Source organism: Archocentrus centrarchus, chromosome 5 (genome assembly GCF_007364275.1).
Source record: "Archocentrus centrarchus isolate MPI-CPG fArcCen1 chromosome 5, fArcCen1, whole genome shotgun sequence".
Classification (NCBI taxonomy): Eukaryota; Metazoa; Chordata; class Actinopteri; order Cichliformes; family Cichlidae; genus Archocentrus; species Archocentrus centrarchus.
The window spans coordinates 8,598,238-8,623,301 of record NC_044350.1 but is presented as its reverse complement, the minus strand read 5'-3'; the positions used below and the strand labels follow the sequence as shown (position 1 = coordinate 8,623,301).

Sequence of the window (25,064 nt, the reverse complement as noted above, 5' to 3'; positions counted from 1 at the left end):
GAGAGGATTAAATCCCTTTAAGTCCCCAGTGGGCTTTTTGGCGCTTCAGCTGACTAATTGAAATCACAGGAATGGACACAAATGTACTTCCTGACCTCACACACTGCTCTAACAATCCTTCGTCTATGATGCAATAACACGCTCAATAGTGTTTTTTTTTTTTTTTTTTTTTTTTAGAAAATGAAGCTATATCCAAACAATAGGGTCAAAGATTAACTGCATAAGCCCCCGGGGAGTCTGGATTACTTCATGATGCTAACACTTAAAAACACATTATTCCACAGTAAAAAAGAAAGTAGGTGCAACAATTCTGAGTGCAAATACAAACCAGTCAATTCATATGCAAATTAAGGTGGAAAAGCAGTGAACTTAAAGCTAAAAATTTTACGTGTTTACAACATATTTGAAATAATTTTTAAAAAGACAATCCTGGCAAAAAAAAAGGTGCAGAAGTGGCATGCATTGCTTCCTGCCAGTGTTGTTTTTGATACTATCATGGGGTGCCATGTCAGAAATATAACAATCCAACAATCCAATCCACAAAGCAGTTTAGAAATAATGCTGTATCAATGCTGACGTTAAAGGGGACTTTGTTGTTTCCAGCTCCATATTTTCATTCTTGGAGTCTACCAAAGCAGCTGTGCATGAGTCACAGCTCCAAATAATCATTATTAATTTTACAGTGGGCCTTGATGCAGCTGTTCACTTCCCTCTCTGTCTGAAAGAAACCATTTTAACGCCTCTCTCTTTAAGGTAAACCCAAACTTTCTTCTGATTGGCTGCCCCATCCCATCAGAAAGTTTAAATGAATTAAAATACTGGTTGGTGGGGCTGATGTGTGTCTGGGATGACCATATCAAGGGATGTCCCCTCTCACTAACATCATGAAAAGCCGAAGATAGAATAACATCTGAAATCAAGCGATCAGAGCAGTCTGAAGCCTGCACTTTTGGCCTCACAAGGATTACCTCACTATTTGATACTTTGGCCACGTTTAATATGAGCATCCACCACTGTAACAGTATGTACCGAAAACAAAGAAAACCATACGTCAGCTTTAAAACAAGATTAAAAAAAAAAAAGACAGAGGTTGGAGTACGAATATATAAACCACTGTTGAACAAACCTGGCCATGCCTTCACGCTGATCAGCATATACACCTACAGATGACACATTTAGGGAATATTCAAAAAAGATGGCACGCTTTCAAAACATGTGTTGTTTATTTTTTGAAGCACACATTCAGTATCTAGATGAATGAATAAAAGAATTGCAGTACACTGAGTAATTGAACAACTATCAGCAGGCATGGCTAATGAACTTTCCGGTGTCCCAAGGCCAGAAGCCAACAGAAGGAACACGTCTATCAGAGACAATACAGACTGAAAGGGGGAGGGCACGTTTACATATAAAAAAGAGTACAACAAAGCATTTTATGAAATGGAAAAAAAAAGGGGGAAAAAAAACTCAAACAAAACAGAAACAAAAAAAATGTATAAGCGGGCATCTTAAAAAAAAAAATGCAATTATATGCTTCAACAGAAGACAAAAAACATAAATATCCACATATTAAAAATGAATGGGCCAAAAAATCCCTTAAAGCTCAATGTAGAGCCAGAGAGAGAGAGAGAGAGAGAGCCAGAGAGAGAGAGAAAGAGAAAGAGAAAGAGCAGCAACTTTTTATGCCATCAATACTTCAAAAATATGTATCTTACAGTATTTTTATTTTCTCAGTGTCTTTTTACAGAGTATATTCATATAGCTTCTGCAGACTATTTTCACATTCTCACCACAGAGTAACAAGTGCTTGGAGTAAAACATTTGGAGAAAAAAAAAATCATGCACCTTTTAATACTTTTGTTGGCCTATAAAAAATGGGAATGTTCAAGGCGACAAAAAAAAAAGAGAAAAAAAAAGAAAAAAAAAAAGAAAAAATCTTCCTCAGATACCTTTGTTCCAAGTCATTTCAAGTTTCATGTTCTTACACTGACTAATCAGATCATGCCTACGTAAGCTTTACACTGTGGAGAAAGCAACACAAAACCATACAGGGCAGGCAAGTGTCTCAACATATAGGCTCTGAAACTTGTGTCCACAGAGGAAAGGCAGGCATTCTCCACTAAATTATAAACCCCCCCCCCCCCCCCCCCCCCCCCCACATATGTATAAAAACGGTCTCACACAAAGTCAGCATTGGTGCTGCAGTTGTGTTGACAGGTTATGCTAGTGAAAGTTCGAAGAAGGTGGTCTTCCCCATAGCAACTCTTAGTGGCTTTCTTCAGGCTGTAATTTGTTGGGTTATGATGTCCGATAAGTCTGCCCTGGTTGCGTCCTTCCCTCCTGGGACTGGCGGCTGGGGTTGTTCATGTGCACCACTGTGAAAAGGAGACGAGACTGACAGTCAGGGCTGGTTTGAGGAGCGCAGGGAGGGGGGGGTGGCACGGGGAGAAAAGTGTCTCCACTGTACTGCACGAACGGCAACCAATCCTGAGATAGCAGGAGTCTGATACAAAAACACACCACAAAAGGCACTTTATAAAATGACAGTGCTTCTGTTCTAAGGAAATTCAAGTTGACAGAGTTAAAGAGCGAGTCAGAGAGCGTCTTCCCAAAAACATACTCTTCAGTGTGAAACTAAAGCGAGAGACGGTTTTCTTTTAACAATGAGTCCAAGCACAAATTCACTACTCCCGTCTCTCATGACTGCCTTGGGACATCCGGATCCAGCGCAGTGAGAGATCAACAAAATGAAATAAAATTAGAAACAAAACATCACACTACAAACTTGCCACAAAAAATATAAAGCCAGAATACAGTTGCGTTGCAGCAGAATTCATGTTTGCGGGCTCGGCTGCTGTGAGTAAACGGATGCAGCCCGTAAACGGGTCCATTCCTCACATATCTGCTGTGGAGCCTGCATCATGTAGTTGGCCCCTGCTTGCTGTTTATAACAACGTCCATCCAATCGGTCCCGCCTCCGCCAACCCCATCTGCAACCCCACCCAGTCCCCCGGTGCCGCTCTCAGTCATCGTCCCCTCCTCCGTAGAGGTCAGCCAGCTTCTTAAAGCGAGGGCCCCAGTCATTGAGGTAGTCGTAGTCCTGGTCCCCTGAGCTGGTGGAGTTGAGTGAGCTGACAGAACCAGCGGTTGAACCACTGCCCTCGTAGTCAAACACCAGCAAGGAGTCATAGGGAGGAGCGGTGGGGTCATTGTCTGCTGCCCTCAGACCCTGGAGGCATAAAGACAAGAAAGACTGAACTCCCATTTTGAGTATTTTCTCTTTAGGTGCTCAAATAGTAAAACTGGACCTCGGCCAATAACTGCTCAAAATAAAAATGAAAGGAACAGTTTTTAATCAGAGTTTAGCATCAAGTCAGTTAAACCTCTGGGATATTGATCTGGTCAGTTAAATAGCAGAGGGCATTGTTAAGTAGTTTCAGCTGCTTTGGTGTTAATTAAATTAATAACAGCTGCACTAAACGGGCAACAACGAGACAACCCCCAAAACAGGAATGGTCTTTCAGGTGGAGGTCACTGACATTTTTCTTCTTCATCTTTTCTGACTGTTTTTTTCACTAGTTTTGCATTTGGCTAGGGTCAGAGTCACTACTGGCAGCACCATTGCCAGAAGGTTTGCTGTGTCTCCCACCACAGTCTCAAGAGCATGAAGGAGCTTCCAGGAGACAGACAGTTACTCTAGGAGAGCTGGACAGGGTGGAAGGTCCTTAACCCATCAGCAGGACCGGTATCTGCTCCTTTGTGCAAGGACAAACAGGATGCCAGAGTCCTACAAAATGAATCTTAAGCTTAAGTTCAATAAGGAAGATGTGAAATCACTCATCTGCCTACTTTCCCAGGTGTTTGGCTGCTTCTCTATTTTAAATCTATTTTAATTGTCAAACTCAATACTGACTTCATCACGGCTAGTCCAATCTGAGCCAATCAAAATGCTTTAAATATCACAGCTTATCTGTCTCCCTTCCTGACACATTCATGCAACCCACCACCTCCCCTTCATCACCCAAGACATCCTTCCAAGCCTCCATCCTGGTCTCCACCACCACCAGTGTCTAGACTCTGGGGGGCTTTGCCCTAATTCCCAACTCTACTGGGATTTCCTTCTGCTTTGATGTGCCATTAGAGTCTAATCGGCAAACAGCTAATTGTATTTCTTATCAATAAATCATGTTCAGTTTCTCCCTTTATTGAAATGACCTCCAGCAGGCCACTGGTGTGAATGTTTCTGAAAAAAACTATCAGAAATAGACTTCCTTGGAGCCACTGTCAGACCCTACACTGGTGCAGTGGGTCCTGGGTTCCTCCTAGTGCACAACAATGACCTGCCTCATGTGATGAGAGTATGAAGGCAGTTCCTGGAGGATGAAGGAATTGATACCATTGACTGGCCCCTGTGCTTGCCTGACTTAAATCCAGTAGAGCACCTCTGGGACATTACGTTTTGGTCCATCTAATGCTGCCAGGTTGCACCGCAGACTGTTCAAGAGTGATGACCTGATCCAGGTCTAGGAGGAGATCCCCCAGGACACCATCCACCATCTCATTAGGAGCATGCCCCGATGTAGTCATGCATGCATACAAACACGTGGGGGTCATACAAACTACTGAGGACCATTTTGAGTTGCTGCAATGAAAGTTTGGTTAAATGTTCTAGCCTGTTGCATCATTTTTTCACTTTGATTTTTGGGGTGTCTTTGATTTCAGCCCTCTGTAAGTTAAAATTTTTCATTTCCATGAAACGATTGAATCCTTTCATTTTAACACATTACCCAGTCCATATCAGCACAGATATCCAGTGTGATTTTTTTTTCCCATTGAGATCTGATGTGTTTTCAAGGTGTTCCTTTCATTTTTTTTTTTGAGCAGTGTATAATGGAGGAGCTAATATTTCACATCAGTTTAAGGGTGCTAGACTGTAAAAGCTGTAATAAAACGGTCTCATCTGGCTCACTCGCACATTAACACTTTAATGTTGCATCATAACCTGAATACAGAGATATGTAAATACAGAGAACAAACATATCTACCACTGCCCCTGCTGAATACAATGAAGTCACAGCTTCCAGATGTAAATCAAAAATATGTAATGAACTTGAAATTGGCCATTAAAAAGATTATGCCTCCAACTTAAAAACCTTATAACACATAAAAATAATGTATCATTAACTTCAAAACAAACACAGAGGGTTAAGAAAATGTGACACCAGAGCCTGAGAAAAAGGCAACCTTGGACATACATCATTTATGAAGTCGCCTATGTCTCCAGGGTGGGGCAGACTGGGTCTAACAGGGTACTGCGACTCAGCAATCACAGGCCTCTCATCCACCCTGCGCACCCCTGTCGGCTTGTTGATGATGTGGTCCAGAGACTCCGGCTGCTGCAGCTGGCTCAAGTCATAGTCCTGCATGAAATCCATAGATGAAAACTTTTTGGTAAGGATTGGTATAATCATCATAATCACCTGTTTTCTAACTGTAAACTGAATGTAATACTGTACACTTTTTATTGGGAACAGGCTCATTGTGCAATTTGGAATTTAGTTGTTTGGCAGGTCTCTTTGATGTACACTCATTTTACATCAGCGAGAGCTGATCTGCTGTGAAACTGTGCTACTGGGCTTTCTAACCCTTTATCGCTTTTTAAATGACCGTAACTCTGTTGCCATTTGTGCCAGAGAGAAAATACCAATGGCTTCAGAAAGAAGAGAAGATGAACTATACGGAGATATTTGGTGTATCACAGTAAATCTAAATCTGCAGCTCTGCAGACTCGAGCTATCCAAATCCAGGCTCCAAAGTAATTCCATGCATTTATTGCATATTGAATGTCATACCGCCCTGTTTTAGCAGGCAGTATCGGCCTCACACCCATCAGAAATGATGCTTTTTGATGGATGTCAGACGTCCGTCACAGAGTGACTTTGGAATGTGAGTGTTTTTCCTGCAGCAGTTTGTTTCTCTTTCCAGCTGTGAATTTCCATTGTGTAGGAGAACAGCTGAACACCCCCCCCCACACACACACATACACAGACTCTGTCAAAAATCTGCTTAAATTTAACAACATGGATGGTAGAAACTGCTCATAGCAGTAGCTCTCTTGAGCAATTCGTGACAATTTACTGTATATTGCATGGTATCAAATTCATCATATATGTTACTATCGCATTGCTCTCTTAAGGCACGTGGGATGTTGAAGCCCCAGTGTGCCATCTGCATCCTGATCATGTAGGTAATATCTGTTTAGCTATGGTGTTTATAATGCTTACGAGTACTTTGGTTTCCTAACAATAACTCCATGTGCTTATTAATCTGACTGCACTATAAGCTCCAGTGATTGTAAACTAAATGAAGCCGATGAATGCTCTGTGATTATCACAAAAAAGTTTACATCTGTTGGTGACATTTTTGGGTCTTTTATTAAAAAGAAATAAAGCCGAGCTATAAATACAAATAGAGCAGTCTAATAAGTTCTCTTTGCTGCTTTCCTGTTGCTGAAAAACAAATTCACCTGCACACAGGTGTAAGAGTTCTATATTCACTCCGGCCATCTGATACTAATGTGCTCATGGTCCAGATAACGAATGTGTGTGGGCAATATAAACAAGTTTTAAAAAATTCATATTTCATAATATACTTATGAATTAATCAAAGGCTTCATTGTTGAAAGCTTTTGTTTATTAAAAAGGGAGATGATGGTGAGGAGTAGGTGTTTATGGGCAGAAAAAGAGTTGCACAGTAAAGGGTGGAATTGAAGCCAAGCAGCATCACTTTTTTGAAGAGCAGGCTGAAAGCATGACTCACATTTGGAAAATAATATTTTTTTTTCTCTATAAAGTTTATCTGTGCCTCTTATCTAATTCATGATTAATTTTACAATTGTGGTAGCTAATCCTCTGTGCTCTCTGACTTTATTGATTTTTCTTTTAGCTAGAACGACCTACTTGAAGATCTTTAAAGAAAAGAAAAGAAGCTGCACTGCCAATTTAATTTCTCTTACAAATATCTGAAGGTTCATATTGAAATAAAACTGAACTTGTCAGGAAATGCTAATACTGAATTTAAAAACCCACAAACAATATTTATTTTTTCCTCAGTAAATATCAACATGTCAGTGGCTTTTGCACATTTCAATGTACTTGGCGGTGTCATATGCTGCATCACTAACAAGGTTACTTGAATTCAGGTATTCTTCAGGTGTTTTCGGTCACAGGTCTAAAATCAAGCACCTGGCCGTGCAGTCTGGTTTTACAAACATTTTGTGAAAGAATGTTTTGTTGTAAAGCACTCACTGAGTTTGAGTGTGGTACTGTAAGAGGATGCCACCATTGTAATGAAAAAGTTTGTAAAACCTCTTCCCTCCTAAATGCTCCACCATCAGCTGTGAGCGGTAATATTGCAAAGCAGGAAGTGTTTAGGAACCGCAGCAACTCAGCCACAAAGTGTCAGACCACGTGATGTTACAGAGCGAGGTCACCGAGTGCTGAGGCGCATAGTGTGTAAGTTACCAACACTCTGCTGTAGAGCTCCAAACCTGCTCTGGCACTGTGTGCAGCATTGTGTCGCCCGGGTCATGGTAGTCTTGAGAACTTGGAAAAATAAGGCAACTGGACTTCTGTAGATTTGTGAAGATGTTTCACCTCTCATCCAAGAGACTTTTTCAGTTCAAAAAACAAATGGTTAAGAGTCCCAGGCACTTAACCCCTAGTGGGGGTTGTTCACTTTGAAGGTGGTCTGGAGGGTCATTGAAAAAAAGGCCTCTTTTCACCTTGGCTCATGAGATGACTCACATGATCAGTAGAAGTCCAGTTGTCTTCTTTTTTCAATCTCTCATGACCTCCTCTTTCATTAACATCAGCACAGAGATTGTGTGCCAGGAGCTTCATGGCACTGGCTTCCATGGCTGAGCAGCTCCTGTAGGTGTACTGTGTAGGTGACTCATAAACTAAATGGATAAAAGTACTAAGCCATATATTTATGACATAACTGTAAAAAACTTTATTTTTTTTTTTTAAACATCAATGACTGCTGCCTCCAACATAGAGACACTAAACAGACATCAGCGATTGTTAATGTTATTAATTATGGCTGTATTTTTCAAGCTATTGTATAACAGGTAAGAAGGTCTGCTGTGAAAAAGGTCTGTTGTTCCTATTTACTATAAAACCACAAGAATAATGCTGAAATAAACTGAGAAATCTGAATCTTTGGAAACCGGTAAACATGTTGTAATTGTTACTGTTTTCTAACATTTCCTAGTCAACACTATTAATCAGTTAATCAATAAGGCAGGACACAGGCTGTACACTCACTTGCTGTGAATCTGCTGGAAAATTACCTATGCTGTTCTCAAATAGATGCAATTGGACACCACACAGACGTTGTACTGTGGAGCTGGCAGGTAAAACACTGTTTAATGTCCAGTCTGCCTGCGGAGGGCATTTGTGTTCTCGTGTACCTCCTTTCTGTAATGCCTTGAAACGCTAACGGCTGCTGCACATGCATGAATACGCTTATAGTTTACTTCATTTGTTACCTGTCAATGCACTGTAGTGACCAAAGACATTTCCCATGTGGGGAGTACTAAAGTCAGTTAATCTATCAATACATGTTAAATTTGACAGTAAATACCATCACTAAACAAAAAGGCGAAATTTTGTGTGTCATTTCTCAGTAAATGCTGGTTTACAGCTTTTCGAGACTTTTGTTAGTCTTATGGTACGGTACCTGATCCTCCTCTCCTCCTCCCTCTTCGTCATACTTGAGGATGTTGTCTCTGACATCATCCTCAGGGTCGATCAGCAGGGGCTTTGCCTGCCGCTCCTTTTCCCTGCGCTTCATCCACACCACAAAAAGCAGAACCATGCCTGTAATGAAAAAGATTATTTAAAAAAAAACCCAATCATTTGGCAATGATTATTGTGGATTTTTTTTTAACATCATGCAACTGTCAAAGATCAGACAGTGTTTGTTGTACTCACTGAGTAGTATGATGATGCAGATGAGTATGGCAATGATAGCCCCAGTGCCAAGGCCAGCAGCTGCCACCGCTCCAGTGGCACTACAGTCCCCATTATCATCACAGGGACACACTTTGACCCTGATTACAGAGCGGTTGGACAGAGGAGGGTTTCCCGAATCTGACACAATGATGGGAATCTCGTACACACCTGCTTCCAAGTAGGGAATCCTAAGCCGTAGTTGAGCATAGTCACCTGCAGAGCGAGAGTTAAATATAGTAGGAGAGAGAAAAATGTGAAAGAGGAAGAGAAGATGAAAATGACTTTAGAATGCGCACTGCAGAGAAATCCCATTTTGTTTACAGCAGGATGTCCTGTCATATATATATATATATATATATATATATATATATATATATATATATACACTCCATAAACTCCCACTTAAATAAATAGCATATAAAGTACACTATATAAAAAAGACTAAAGACTATATACAAGTGCAGTCGCAAAGACATCAAACATTATGATGAAACTGGCTCTCATCAGGACCGCCCCAGGAAAGGAAGAGCAATAGTTACCTGTGTTGCACAGATCAGTTCATCAGAGTTCCCAGCCTCAGAAACCACAAGTTAACAGCACCCCAGATAAAAGCCCACCTAAATGCTTCACAGAGTCCATGTAACACACACATCTCAACATCAACTGTTCAGAGAAGACTGAGTGAATCTGGACTTTATGGTCAAAATGGTGCAAAGAAGCCACTTTTAAGAAAGAACAACAAGAGGAAGAGAATGGCTTGGGCCAAAGAACACAAAGAATGGACATCAGACCAGTGGAAATCTGTCCTTTGGTCTATCCATCCATCCATCCATCCATTTTCTTCCGCTTATCCGGGGCCGGGTCGCGAGGGCAGAAGCCTAAGCAGAGAAGCCCAGGCTTCCCTCTCCCCAGCCACCTCCTCCAGCTCATCCGGAGGGACCCCAAGGCGTTCCCAGGCCAGCCGAGATACATAATCTCTCCAGCGTGTCCTGGGTCTACCACGGGGCCTCTTCCCGGTGGGACATGCCCGGAACACCTCACCCAGGAGGCGGCCAGGAGGCCCTTGGTCTAATGAGTCCAAATTTGAGATTTTGGGTTCCAAATACCATGTGTTTGTAAGATGCAGAAAAGGTAAGCGGATGGTTCCTATATGTGTAGTTCCCACCGTGAAGTATGGATGAGGATGTGAGATGGTATGGGGGCCCTTTGCTGGCGACACTGTTGGCAATTTATTCAAAATCCAAGGCACACTTAACCAGCATGGCTACCACAGCATTCTGCAGTGACATGCCATCCCATCTGGTTTGCATTTAGTGGGACTATCATTTTGTCATGTGATGCTGCTGTAGCAGGCAAGGCAGAGGACCCCAATGCAGGACTCAGAGGCAAAAGATAAATTTAGACTTGATCTTTATTGCCAAGCATTAAACATAAAGCGGGGCCAGTCAGGTGCTAGCAGTACACAACACTACACTCAGAACTATGAACAAAACATGGACTATGAGCTATGGACATAACATGAACTATGAACTATAAACTATAGGCATAACAAAGGGATAACGAGGGAACAGGCAGCAGGTGAAGAGCACAGCTGAACATAATTACACAGACGAGATAAAGGGAAGTTAAACTAAACACAAGCACACAGGACAAAGGACTGTCAAAATAAAACAGGAAGTAACCAAACAAGGTATACGTAGACTTGACACATAGAGGGAACCTAAACATGACCAAAACAGAAACCTAAGGTACACTGGGCGAACGGCCCAGGATCATGAGACATTTATTTTTCAACAGGACAGTGACCCCAAACACACCTCCAGGCTATGTAAAGGCTATTTGACCAAGAAAGAGGGTGATAGAGATTGGATGAGTTGGACTGCAGAGTAAAGGAAAAGCAGCCAACAAGTGCTCAGCACCTCTGGGAACGCCTTCAAGACAGTTTCAGCTGATGGCCTCATGAAGCTGATTGAAAGATTGCCAAGAAAGCTGGAATCAAAGCAAAAGGTGCCTACTTTGAAGAATCAAAAATCTAAAACATATTTTGGTTTGTTTGATACTTTTAAGTTTACTACATGATTGCTTATGTTTTCCTTCACAGTCTTCATAGTTTATACACACACACACACACACACACACACACACACACACACACACACACACACACACACACACACACACACACACACACACACACACACACACAAACACCAAAGTGGAGTCAGTAAAAGTCTAGCCCTCAACCTGATTAAATTGAGGTGGTGGGTCCTTAAGAGACCTGTACATAAATTAATTCCCACAAAACTCAGTGAACTAAACCAATGCTGTAAAGAAGAGTGGGCCACAATTCCGCCACAATGACGTGAGAGACCGATAAAGTCATACAGAAACAATTACTTCAAGTTATTGCTGGTAAAGGTGGTTCTACAAGCTACTGAAACATGGCTGCGTACTCAGTTTTTCACAGGACTGCACAGACTTCTGAGAAAACTTTCTTTTTCACATGACTGTATCTAAAACTGAAATGTACAGCTGTATAACCTACAGCATTTATCACTCAGTCAAGCTAAGACAAGAGCCTCAGTGGGGAAAGAATCCAGGTATGTGATCAGATTTGTCCTCAAGACAACTGCTGTGATACATCCATCTGGGTGGATTAGGTGACAGATTGGATGCTCGGGGGACAGAGAGATGAATGGATCTCATTTGTCACAAACAATAGATCGTACGTCAACAGCGGATGGCACCCGCATCTCTCACTGTGAGCTTTGTGAGACATTTTGTTAAACTTGGACTTCTCTCATAGCTGATAGCAATCCCCCGATTACTGCTGCCAGGTATTCTGCAGAGGCTTTCATCAAGTTTATGGTTTCATTCAACCGGGCATGGAGAACGATGATCTGTCATTTCCCCACAACTTCTAAATATTACATTACAGGGGTCCAGTTCCTGTGACCAAACTTTATTAAGCGCAATGTATAATGATTAATTACCACTTAGTCTGGAAATGGTCCAGTTTCGTCGAACACTGGCAGGAAAAGAAGGCAGCTCGAAGACAAACGGCCCCACGTTGGGGTCGACATCAGCATCCGAAGCTGTGATGTTGATCCTAGAGTTGGGGCGCGCTCGCTCGCACACTTGTGCCTCCCGGGGTATCAGCACCGGCGCGTTGTCGTTTACGTCGATCAAGTAGATCTGGAGGGTTCCTGTCCCACTGGCTTGAGGCGAACCTGAGGGGAGGCAAGAAGAAAGAGAGGAGACAGAGAGATCAAAGGAGGAGATGGTGAGATAATAACATACAGTACTGAGGCAGAGGGGCAAAGATGAAATGATTGGAGGGGGAGAACAAAGCAAAAAAAAAAAAAAAAGATTTCGAAGGCAGCGTGATGAGAAAGCTGCAGAAGACAGCAAAACAATCCTTCCATTTTTATTTCATTTTTCAAGCTGATTCAGGTGTGGAACTGAGAAAATGAGATGCGCACCGAAGAAACGACAAAAGAAAAGAGAAGTTTTGTTCGGGTGAATGGGTGAAAGTGGAGGGGACAATACAGCAGGCAGTCGTAGCGGAGCACCAGCACCAAACAGCAAATGAAAGGACACATGAATGTTTTAGTTCTTGTATTTCTGTGAAAAGCTGAGGCGAGACTCATATTGGAGGGGAAAGCGCTCACATAAAGATTGGTGTTATCTGCACTCTGCAAAGCCTACCGAGAAACAACTCAAATGCTAACCCCTTCACTGCATCCAGAAGCACAAACTCATAATAACTTCTTCTGACTGCCAGACCAGAACGGAACAGAATCAGGGTAGAAGAAATGTTTTCGATGTTTAATGCATTGTTAACAGCACCCCCCCCCCCCCAAACAAACGCTTTAACGTGGTTTGATTACAGTACGAGCTGTAACTGAACCGTTCTTTTCCTGACAGAGAAATATAGTTATTTTTGCCGCTGTTTCAGTTGATTTTGCACAACACAGTGTTGGGAATAAGCACCTCATTGTTTTTCCAAGTGTACTGTTTGCTGTCAAAAAGTCAGATTGATTCTGAAGTTGTGCTGTGGTCCGTCTCAAGCGAAAGCGACTTCAAAATAGTGCAAGTGTCTGTAATGCGGCTGAACTCTGTCTTTACTCTTGGACTGTACGTATGGCAACCAAATATCTCTTGAAAAAACACATATCTACTGTTTTTATCGAATAATGCAGATGCTCGAAAGTATTTAAAGGCCATGAAAATCTATTTTACCAGTTAATTTGTTTCTCATCCAGCATAGTTTGTTACGGATGCAGTGATATATGAAAACAAGACGATTTGAACATGTTTTCTTGTTTCACGTGTAAGAACTCCTTTTGTGAGAGTTTTGTAAATGAAGTTTTTAGGGTCTTTGATCAAAATCTAGGCCATGTGTTCATTATACAGAAATGACAGGCAAAAGACTCACTGATACTCTTGCTCATTTTCAAGTGTATGTTGTTTGTTTTCATTAGAAAGTGGTTCGAATGAAAGACAGGCAAAGACATATGGCCATAGTTAAAATGATTAACAGGCTCCACTTTGAAACAGGACACGCAGCGACTGATTTTTCATCTGCCATTTGCTTATAAATAAACATTCCTATTTGCAGGATTTTAAATTTTACTTGGAACAGTATTACACACTCACCAGGCACTAATATACACTCAACAGCCAGGTACACCTGTTCAACTGCTTGTTAATGCAACTATTTAATCAGCCAATCACATGGCAGCAACTCAATGCATTTATTCATGTAGACACAACAACCTCCTGAAGTTCAAACTGAACACCAGAATGGCTAATTTAAAGGTAATTTAAGTGACTTTGAATGCAGCGTGGATGTTGGTGTCAGACTGCTGATCTCCTGGGATTTTCTTGCACAGCCATCTCTGGGGTTTATAGAGAATGGTCCGAAAAAGAGAAAATATCCAGAGAATGGCAGTTCTCTGAGTGAAAATGCCTTGTTGCTGCTGTGAGCTGCCAGAAAGGCAACAGTAACTCAAATAACCATAAGTTACAACCAAGGTATGCAGAAGAGCATCTCTGAACATGTAGAAACTTGAAGCAGATGGGCTACACTCCTGTCAGCTAACAAAATGAAACAAGCTACAGTTCACATGGCCTCACCAAAACTGGACAACGGAAGATTTGAAAAATGTTGCCTGGTCTGATTAGTATCAATTTCTGCTGCATCGTTCAGATGGTAGCTAAGAACTGAGACCAAAATTCACACAGGCTCACTAGAAGTGGAAAACAGAGGTGTGGACAGTTTGATGGTAGTCCAAATCTGGAGTAAGTAACGTGAAAGCATGGATCCATTCTGCCTTGTGTCAACAGTTAAGGCTGCTGGTGGTGTAATGGGGTGGGGGATATTTTCTTTGCACACTTTGGCCCCATTAGTAGCAAATGAGTATCATTTAAATGCCACAGACTACCTTTATGATGGTGTACCCATGTACACTGTGCTATGGTACACTGTGCTATGTCACAAAGCTCAAATCATCTCAAAATGGTTTCTTGGCTCACTGCACTCAAATGTCCTCCACAGCCACCCGATCTCAATCCAACAGAGCACCTTTGGGGTGTGGTGGGACCCGAGATTGACATCATGGATGCACAACCCACAAATCTGTGACTCTATCATTTCAGTATGGCCCAAATCTCTGTGCAGTTCTGAAGGCAAAAGGCGTTCCAACTGGGTACTAGCAGGGTGTACCTAATGAAGTGGGCAATTCAGTAATGCAATTCTCTATTACAGTACAACCCCCAAACTACAGATGAAAAAACTACATGCAATGCTCTGTTGAACAAACAGTGATGTCTTGTGGCCTTGATGTTGAGCTGACAGCTCCCTGCACGCAGACTGTCAGCGAACTGAACTAAATTACTAAGGCAGTGCTGCATAGAAAGAGTTTACCCCAGCAGTTTATCAGTGTTGTATTTTAACTTTTTTCTCCACTGTCAGACAGTAACTTGGTGCATCAACTATGTAAAGGTCTGTTGCTCTGGGCCCCAAGGCTTATCGACCGTCTTGTCGGTTATGATTGGCTGGGTGCTTTGTTGCTTCTTACGCTTCGCTTGAGGAGAATAAGTAAAGAGAATTTCAATCAAAGTGGAATATATCCCCTTGTTGACACTGGACTCTAGAATCGGTAGACAGTCAACACTTTGAGCTTAAGCTGGTGTGCTCCAGGGCAACCAATCCCTCATTTCTCACTAGAGTAAAAACACCTGGGTCCCTCCTACTTACACCCAGGGCAAGCATCTCTATTTGTAGTGGTTCAGTTCTTTGTCTTCATACATTGTTGCAGCAGTGGAAACAGATACACACGACCTTCCCTGGCTGATACTATTTTTCTATAAGAGACATGAGCATGAAGGTCACTGCAGTATTATATACTTTATAGAATGCAGTATATAAATCATTCACAATTTATCTGCACTATATACAGCATCTGGTAGGAAAGTATTAAGTGTGTGGCATTTTAAACACTAAGAAACTCTTTTTATGCGTTTCCATGCTAGAAATCCACAGCAGTTTGCTCATTTGAATGCAGCTTTTATTGTTAAATATTTTCATATCAAGTAAAATGGAAGTTTCTTTTCAGTAGTGCCATCATGAACTAATTTTTTAAAATCAACTAATGCCTCAAATCCTATGTAGACCTATAGTACTGTGCAAATGTCTTGAGCCACACCTCATTTCTTCATATTTTGCTAAGAAAATGGGAAATATTTTCTGAAACATATTTTATTGAAACACGTGCAAGCCTAAATACAAATAAGGTATATAAAGCAAAAACAGGTTTATTAATTCTAACAAACGGGAAATTCAATATGTGGTATGACCACCTTCTTATCTTAAGCAAGCTTTCTTGTAATTTCTTTAAATAGTCTTCAGGAATAGTTCTCCAGGCCTCTACTCCAGCATGTTTTACAGATGGCTGCAGACACTCACGGTTGCACCTCTCCTGACCTCCTCTGTGCATATTGATGATGATCTGAACCAAAATTTAAAAATTTGGATTCATCACTCCATAAGACCTGTTGCCACTGATTTTCAGTCTAGTTCTGGCATCCCTCAGCCTTTCCTCCCCGTTTCCCTTCCTTAAGAACGCCTTTTTGACGGCCACCCTTCCACTAAGATCTGATGAGGCTTCAGTGAACAGTAGATGGATCAGCTGAAAGGCCAGATGCATCTCTCAGGTCTTTTTTTCCTCTTTCTTAAGGACATGACTTGGTGATGATGTTCAACTTCCGTAAATGGTTTTTACAGGTGTGCCACTTCTTCTTTTGTCCTCCACTTGTCCAGTTTTCTCAGTTTTTTTAAGGACACACTGCACATCATAGAGACATATGTAAAGTTCTCAGCTAATTGCTCTTTTGGAATCACCTTGTTGGTGCAAAAATGAAATTTTATTCCTGTCAAACTGTGCTATCTTTGACATTTTTCATAGATTCAATTAAAAAAAATGGGAACAAATGATTTGTTTTTGAGACAGGCTGTTAGTAACAAAGTGCCTAATTATACAACTTAAAACTGGTTCTTTGCTGTTGTCTGTTATGTGCAGACACAACAGCGGTTCATCTCTTGAGTTAGCTCGAATGAGTCATAGCTCAGTGTTAACAAACAAGCAAGAAAAAACATCCCTCTGGAAATGGTCAGGTAGAAGGACTGAACTGAAAATGTCCAAAGAAAAACTTTAAGACTTTCAGAAATCCTGGAGATCTACTGCTCACAACCACTTAAAAACTTCTGTCTTCTTCTTTGCATAATAGAACTTTAACCTGCATGTGTGGCACGTGTTCATCACATGACAGAATCCTCCTTGTTTATAATGCTGTGCCGCCTGAAGAACACAGGCATCCAGTACTGATGTTTGGCCTTGTCCCCTGTGCACAGAGATTTCTAGAAATTCTCATGTGCTGTAGATGATGACATATTCAAAGTCGTCACAATTTTACACTGAACATTATTCTGAAAATTTTCCACAATTTGTAGATGTAGTTTTGCAGATTGGTGAACCTCAGCCTCTCTTTACTTCTGAGAAACTCGGCTTCTCTAAGAAACGTTACTGACCTGTTGCCAATTAGTCTAATGAGTCAAAAAATGTTCCTCCAGCTGTTTCTCTTTGTACCACCTACTCTCCAGCCTTTGAGGCATGTTGCTGCCACTGAATTTAAGATGACTTAATATTTTTCATGAGTTTAGTTTAAACAGCAAATATGTCTTCTATGTCCTGCTGTGAATACAATATGGGTTTATGAGATTTGCAGAACACTGCATTGTTCTGATTACATTGATTTACATGCATTCGCTTTGTACTGTGCACTATTCTGAACTCACTCTTTCTTTATTTTTCCATATCAAGGTTTTGTTTAGACTGTTTTTTTCTTAGCCATATCCAGAGTGTAAGAGCAGGAGGTGTTGAATGCTGCACAGAGTGCAAAGCCACCTGAGGCAACTCCGTGATATTGGGCTATGCAAATAAAATTGATTTGACTTGATTTGAGGGCTGCTTTATACAAGCCACTGTTAAGACTCTGCAATCACCCTAAACTGTTATGTCAATAGAAACACCTTCCCGGAAGCTACAGTATAATATAATACAGACGCACCTTAAAGCCTAATCCTAATAATCCCAATAATAATATTTGATCCCTGTCAAAGAACTAAGTGAAGTAAGTTTCTGAGAAACATTATTTGATTTTGCTGTGATCTGTTATGACTGATAATGACTGATAATGAAAACCAGAAAAAAAATTTTTTTTTGATGTTGCAAATTACTGCAAACAAGACTGAGAATCAGCTAAGTCTCACGTTATGAAATGGCCAAAGCTCTAACAATTCATGTTGATAATGTTGAAATTTCATGGCAATCCTTTCAATATTCTTTGAAATATTCCAGTCAAAACCCCAAATCTCAGCCTGTAATTCAGGCACTCTCTGAGCCAAATTTCATGGGAATCCATCCAACAGCTACTGAGATATTTCCCTCTGAACCAAAGGAGTGGATAAACTGACACTGCCATAGATGGTTAAAACATGCCACTAACACCCTGTATGTAACCTGCTGTTACACACATGCCACTCTTAATCAAATCACAGCACGCACAGTCAGCCTGACTTACCAGACTTACCATTGTCGAATGCCAGGAATGTTGCCTCGTACACATTGTTTTTGACATATATGGACTCCCGGTCGAGCAGGGCCATGGTGGTGATCTGACCGTTGGTCCTGTTAATCTTCAGCCAGTTAGCCGGATCTGATAACTTAGAGTACCTGCACACACACACACACACACACACAGAAACAGAAAAATAGACAGCCCATTAAATCCCAAGACAAATATACGGATACAAGAGCCACATAATGACTTTTACACCAACTGTTACTTGAATGCCAGCGGCTCTGAATCCTTTATTTGTTGATCCAAAGTACTCATTATCAGGTTGAATGTTCATTACCATAATAAGCAAAACCAGCCAAGGACCTTTAAAATATTACAGTGACATGGTGAGTGGAACATATGTTCGCCAAGCTAATCATAGCTGCAGCTCATTAGCATGAAGACCGATGAAAACCCAAACCCATATGCAGAACAGCCGAGCAGCCCTCTTAACAACTTCACAGCTCTTAGAACCCACACAAACGCCACGGCAGCTCTCACTGGAGTCACCGGTTGCAGCATCCACAAAACTAAAAGTGACAGCTGTATAGCACAGGAAGTGCCTCAGGTCTAATGAGAAATGGTTAACTTCGGACAAGAAGTGTCACTAGTGTGTGTGTCAGCATAATGACAGGAATCTGGTGTGAGAGACACAGGAAGAAAAAAAAAAGAGTCAGTGAGAGAGATCAGAGGCTTTTTTTTCCCTCAGTATAAGCTTAGTTGGTGAAAGGGGGCTTAATTAAAGGAGTGTGTTGAAAGCTGACACTAGTTAGCCAGAGGCTCACAGGCACCCAGAAAACTAACTCCACCTACAGATAAAGATGCACGCAGTTCTGGGCTGGCACACATATGAAATAGACGAATTAGATAAGCAGGAGGACGAGCAGGTGCTCTCATTATCATTATGCATTTTTATAGTTTTTTTTCCTAGAGAAAAGCAAACACGCAAGTGAAAATAAATATAATTTCTAGTCAAAGAACTTGTGATGGTGTGTTAGCCAAGGTGTGATGTTGCCCCATAGGTTGCATTATGATATTTGCACAGGATGCTTGGCACTCTCATTTACTCCCTGTGCCAACAAGATGTCACCTCCAGCTGGCAGAGCAAAATGTCTTACTATACTTCCCAGGATTTTTCTTCTGACAAGAATCACACCTTAAGCTTTCACCCTAATGTATTAACTTTGCTTTAATTAGGACCAAACAAACAAACAAAAAAATGGGGTTAGGATTATTTCTCTTTTCCAATTTGATAAGGAGCTGCTGCAGAAAAAGTCGTATTACCTCTGTTTGATATGTGAAAAACATCTGTAGATTTTTACACGCTCTGTATCTGTGACTGGCGCTGACAGCAGTCTTTTTGCAGCTCTACATCTTCCAAATCCCAAACATGGCTATCAGGATTTCTGTCACTGAACAGCTTGCTCATAAAATCTCTCACATGGAGCACGCATTTAGGAGGCAAAGAGAATCTATTCTAAGATGCCATTTACGTAGTTGCAGGATGGAAATCTAACTTTATAGATCGCACAGGATAAATTGCTGAAGTACACCTTTAATCCTGGAACCAAGCTGTAAACTAAGATGTTTATAAGTGAAGATCCACCCCATGACTAAGAACCCACTCGCAGCCTGGGGGGCTAATATCTGAACATTAACAAGGAACACACACACACACACACACACACACACACACACACACACACACACACACACACACACACACACACACACACACACACACACACACACACACACACAATAATTTGGTCTTGCTGCCACTTAAATCACATCAAACAACATCATCTGGCAAACAGACACGGCCTCACATCATCTTCATTTTTCTTTCCTCCAGTGAGAAAAAAAAAAAGGCATGAAACATAAAAAAACTAAAAAACACTATCTGGCTGCTCTCCCATCCACTGCTCACGCAGAGGCCTTTCAGTCATACTCTGTGGGTGCTCGTGTGCATTTTCACGTGCGCCTGCGAGTCTGCGCTTGTGCATTTCTGTGTCTTTTGTGTGCATATTGTACAGGGGTTCAAGTGAGGTCACCCAAACGGAATACAACAGCAGCAGCAGCGGAGATGGGGCTGTCGTGAGCCGAGCGTCTGCTGGCACGTGGCTTTGGAGGAGACGGCAGCTCTGAGCTCCCATCAATAACAGACACACAGACTGACAGGGAAGAAAGCGACAGGGTCAGTGGGGGCGGGAGGAAGGAAAGGATGAGAGAAAAGGGAGTAAAAGAGGAGTTACTTCTCTCAAAGGGCAGAAGAGCTCAGCGCACTTGGTTTGCATGGCATGTCTTTTTAGGAGAAGAAACCTGAGATGTTGCTATTGCTCATTCTTCTGTGAACACACACACACACACTGTACAGAAGAGTACATCTCCCACTACCTCCCTCGCTATCAATTCAGTAACATTTCCACTGGGTTTCTCAGTGGAAGTGGCCGTCTTACTGACATTAAGAAAAATCAATCTCTCTCGTTGGAGCTGGCGATGGAGTGGAACAGTGCTGCTGGACTTTAGTGAGCATGTGGGAGTTTCTGTCACACAGGGTCAATGCCTGGATGGCACGATGCCCGCTGTGTGTCATTCCAGTTAGGAAAGATGGAGGGAGGGATCAATGAGGAGGAAGATAGGGATCTAAGAAGGGCAGACAAACAGTGTCCAACTCATTACAGGATGACCTCTTCACACCAGTCGCCTGGCAACAGGGAGGTAACTGGGATGTGGGCGTGGGGTCAGTTGAGAATGTCACAGAAGAGGCACAAACTGTGAAGAAAACGCTCAGCTCTGATTAAACACTGGTGACACTACATTCAGAGGAGACACCTACACAGTGTAGACAAAATATTGGAAATGCCTAAATATACATGAATATCAAGTAGTCTCTGGTTTTTGGAGGAGTTCTAGTTCCCGCTCAGTCTAATATATGAGACTTCTACACAAGTTCAGATGAATACCAATACTGTATATTCTGGAACTGCTCTACACTAACTTTTAATAATACAATGTATTAAAGTTGTCTTTGCAGCTTCAGGTTTGAAGATGCTTTTTATGGAATTTTAGACGGACAAGCACTGATTTATAGGCCAAATATCAATATCAGAAAATATTGTGCATCTGCCTATTGACAAATAAGATGTGCAAGCTGAAATAGCTCACTTGGAAGAGTGCTAGCCTGAAGGTCTAAAGGTCCCTGTTTTTGATCCTGGGTTTCAGCAGAAGGGTGACTATTTTTGGGCACTTGTTGAATCCTGAGTTGCCCCTGATGCATCTATTGGAGGGTGTGTGTGTGTGTGTGTGCGCGCGCGCGGGCACTCAGGTGTAGATAAAAGCACTGTGTGTTTGACTGCGTCAATGATACGCACTATAAAGCTCTTTGAGTGCTCAATCTGAGTAAAAAGGCACTATATAAGTACCAGTCGATCTTTGCCAGTGTTTACTGCTGTGCCCAGTCATGTTTGAAGTTCTTATATCCTGCATCAAATACACTGTAAACCCAGATAAGTTGAATCTACTTTAAAAAACCAAGGTAACTCATTGCCTTAAATTTTTTAAGTAATGAAACAGTTTATTTAACTCAGCCTGTTAAGTAAGCACTACTTCATTTCCAATTGAACTAAATTGTATGTTCTAATTGACCAAACTTATCTTTTATAGTTCTTGAAAAAATAAAATGTCTTTTGATCAATTCCCCTATCCTTTTCATGGTTGTGTGGGGGTGGTGGGGGCTGGAGCCTATCCCAGCTGACAAGGCAGTAAGATACAGGGTACACCCCATACAGGTCACCAGCCTGTTGCAGGGCTGACACAGACAACCATTCACACCTGTGGGCAATTTAGAGAAACCAATTAACCTAACCCCAGTAACTGCATGTCTTCAGATTGTGGGAGGAAACCCATACAGACACAGGGAGAACATACATGAGTCCACACAGCAAGAGTCCCGGGCTAAGGTGGAATTGAACACAGACTATCAGATAACTATTCTAGCTGTGAGGCAGCAGTGCTAACCACCACACCACCATGCTGCCCAGTAACACAAATATTTTTTACAGTGTTGAACTGTGTCTGTTTAAAATTTGGTAAATAAACATGATAAAACTCATCCCTGCTGAATCCTGGTACATTAACATTTACAAATAACATTTGTCCATGGAACAATAAAAAACTATACGAGAGAGCGTTGTGAACAAAAACCAAACAAAAACATCAAATGTCTTCTATTCCAAACAGCGAGAGGCCTGGGCCAAGCCGGAATTGAACCCAGACCTTCTAGATGGTATTCTACCTGTGAGCAGTGCTAACCATCATGCAACCATGCAGCTGCATGTTAATCCAGTCTGTTAAAGCTGGTCTAAACTAGACTTATAGCAGGTGCAAAACTTGATGATATTAAGTTGTTTGAACTCAAACACATGATTACAATAAGATAGACCATCAAAAAGTACAGTCTACTCAGCATTAACAAGTAATGTTCACATTCTAGGCAATTTTAAGTAATATGAACTCAATATTTTTAAGTGGAATCAAAATCTGGGTTTACAGTGTATTGGCATCAGTGCAGAATTTGACAAACGGCGCACCCATAATTTTAGTATTTTAAGCTAAAGTTGTGTTCTTTGACATACTGCACCTGACAGTCTGGTGAATGAAGTGGTCAGGGTCTTGAGCGGCAAACACAATAAGAGTGGTCCCCGCTGGCACGCCCTCTTCAAAACGAATCATCTTTGGGTTGACAGGAAAGACGGGCGGCTCGTTCACATCCTGCACAGAGATGGTCACGCCTGCTGTGGACTGAAGCGAAGACTGGATGCCACTGGCCAAGTGGGCCTGGTTGGACACGACCACAGTCAGCATGAAGGCACGATTCATCTCAAAATCCACAGGCTGCAGACGAACCCGGGAGAACAGAAACAGGAGGGAGAAAGCGATACAGGAATCTTAACAATGAGTGATTGAGGGAAAACGAGCGTAGCTGATTGCAGAATTAGTTCTCATTTTTAACCAATTTAAGAAATGACATATAATTAAGTGAAAACAATGTGCAACTAAAGTCCTCAGTCTGGCACTTCACAACATCTGGCACTTCACAGCAGGTGGAACCATACAAGATGCTGTGTTGAATAATAAAGTGAATGACTCTATGGGTCCATTTTGAAGGACTATCAAACATTCAGCACATTAATCAGGACTGCGAGGAGAGAAAGCAGGTTTATTTTTTTTTTACCTTGATCACTGTTAGCATGCCCTCGTTTGTGATGGGATTGGTGCGGATGGCGAAGTGTCCAGACGGGTCCCCGCTGACAATGCGATAGACAGCGTTCCAGTTGGGGCTGTGGGGCTGATCCCTGTCCACCACTGTCAGGTTGGTCACCACCACATTAACCTTGTTCTCAGGAACCTCTCCAGAAAACTATGTAGGAACAGGAAGGAAAGAAGCAAGTGAAACATGAGGGAGTGGAGGATGGGAGAGATAACATTATGCTAATACTCCTCGAGCAGTCAGCTAATGAATGTTAATAACTTGATTTAGTGAGATTTTAAGCACATTCTGGAGCCATCATCAATCTTTTAGCATTTTACATAATTGTTATTATGAAAACAAACTGCTTTTAGGGTCATGCCAATAATGCTCATTACATTAAAACATGAACTGAAAGTGGAAGCAAAACAAATGGAGTGAAATTAGAAAGACAAGATAGGAAGAAAAAAAAAACAGGAGACATATTTGTTTAAATGTGTTTAATAGAGAATCATATCTTCCATTATGTTAATGCAGTCCCTTCCTCCCAATGCTTGCTCGTATGAAACTCTTTATTTAAACTAATGGATTTGTTCAATTAAGTGTTTACCCATTCAATTTAGATTCTGTGCATTCACCAAATCTAGGTCTTAATAAGCAATTAGATAAGTACTGTAATTAAAGCAGCAGTAGGAATAATCTTTGGCTAATGATCTTCATTATATTGCAATCTGAAACAACTCCCCTCTGAACTAACTCTGGAGGAAACTTGGTGACAGCTGCAGAGCCGAAAGAAGAATTTACAGTGCAATAGGATACATTTCCCCATCTATAGGGACTGATCTGACTACTGAGCACTCAAAGGTAGTCGCACATGCACGCACACACACACAGCGAAAGCTCTTATGTCACATGATAATCTGTGTTTCCTCTTGTGAAGCGTTAGCTTGTTTATGGTGCGAGTCTGCCAGCTGCTGTTCACTTTAATGGCTTCATCATCGTGGGATTAAAGCAGCATCCAACCCAACAGATTCCTCTCTTCAGTTCCCTCCCACCCTCCTTGCTTCCTCTTCTCCTGTCCCCCCTGCTGGGCTGATAAGCACAAAACAAATTAAATATGCACCCTCAGTCCCCCGGTGTATGGGCTCCTCTATTTTCACCCTGGGCTTTCGCCTGAACACCACCACAAACCTTCCAAGCTTGTTTGGCCACGCTGTCAGACAGCCAAATGGAATATGCTCCCTTAGAGGCATGCACAATGCTGCTGACTATAGAGGATGGCCCATTCAAAATGGCCACTCTCTAAGATGCAATGTGGTCCTATTGATAAGCCACGAGAGACACAGACCCAAGAGTTCCTGCAGGATTTTTTTTTTCAGTTACAAGGAGAGAAGTTATGATACTTTCATGAGTTATATAATAAAAGGTTTTGTGAGTGTAACTAATTCTAGCTTCATAGGGATTCATACACAAACTTTATCTGCTCTTCCTTTTTAAACATGAATTATTCTTAGAGGCAGATCTTTTGAAGCGGTGACTATTTCGGCTTAAAAGTACGATGGGGCGCTTCGGCTATAAGTGACACTTAACGGAATAAAGGTGAACACTGAAAC

General features: G+C 41.6%; 1 protein-coding gene across 1 annotated transcript in view; it reads right to left on the bottom strand.

Annotated features, from left to right (window-relative positions):
* Window positions 1–2,164: 2,164 nt before the first annotated feature.
* Window positions 2,165–25,064, bottom strand: part of cdh4 (cadherin 4, type 1, R-cadherin (retinal)) — a 229,630-nt gene continuing 206,730 nt past the window's right edge. Inside the window, exons 10-17 of the mRNA XM_030730163.1 lie at window positions 23,437–23,622; window positions 22,843–23,096; window positions 18,162–18,313; window positions 12,011–12,247; window positions 8,997–9,230; window positions 8,743–8,882; window positions 5,256–5,420; window positions 2,165–3,229 (exon numbers count right to left, since the gene is read on the bottom strand). Coding sequence (XP_030586023.1) covers window positions 3,023–3,229; window positions 5,256–5,420; window positions 8,743–8,882; window positions 8,997–9,230; window positions 12,011–12,247; window positions 18,162–18,313; window positions 22,843–23,096; window positions 23,437–23,622 — 1,575 coding nt within the window. The 3' untranslated portion in view covers window positions 2,165–3,022. The remainder of the gene's footprint in view (window positions 3,230–5,255; window positions 5,421–8,742; window positions 8,883–8,996; window positions 9,231–12,010; window positions 12,248–18,161; window positions 18,314–22,842; window positions 23,097–23,436; window positions 23,623–25,064) is intronic.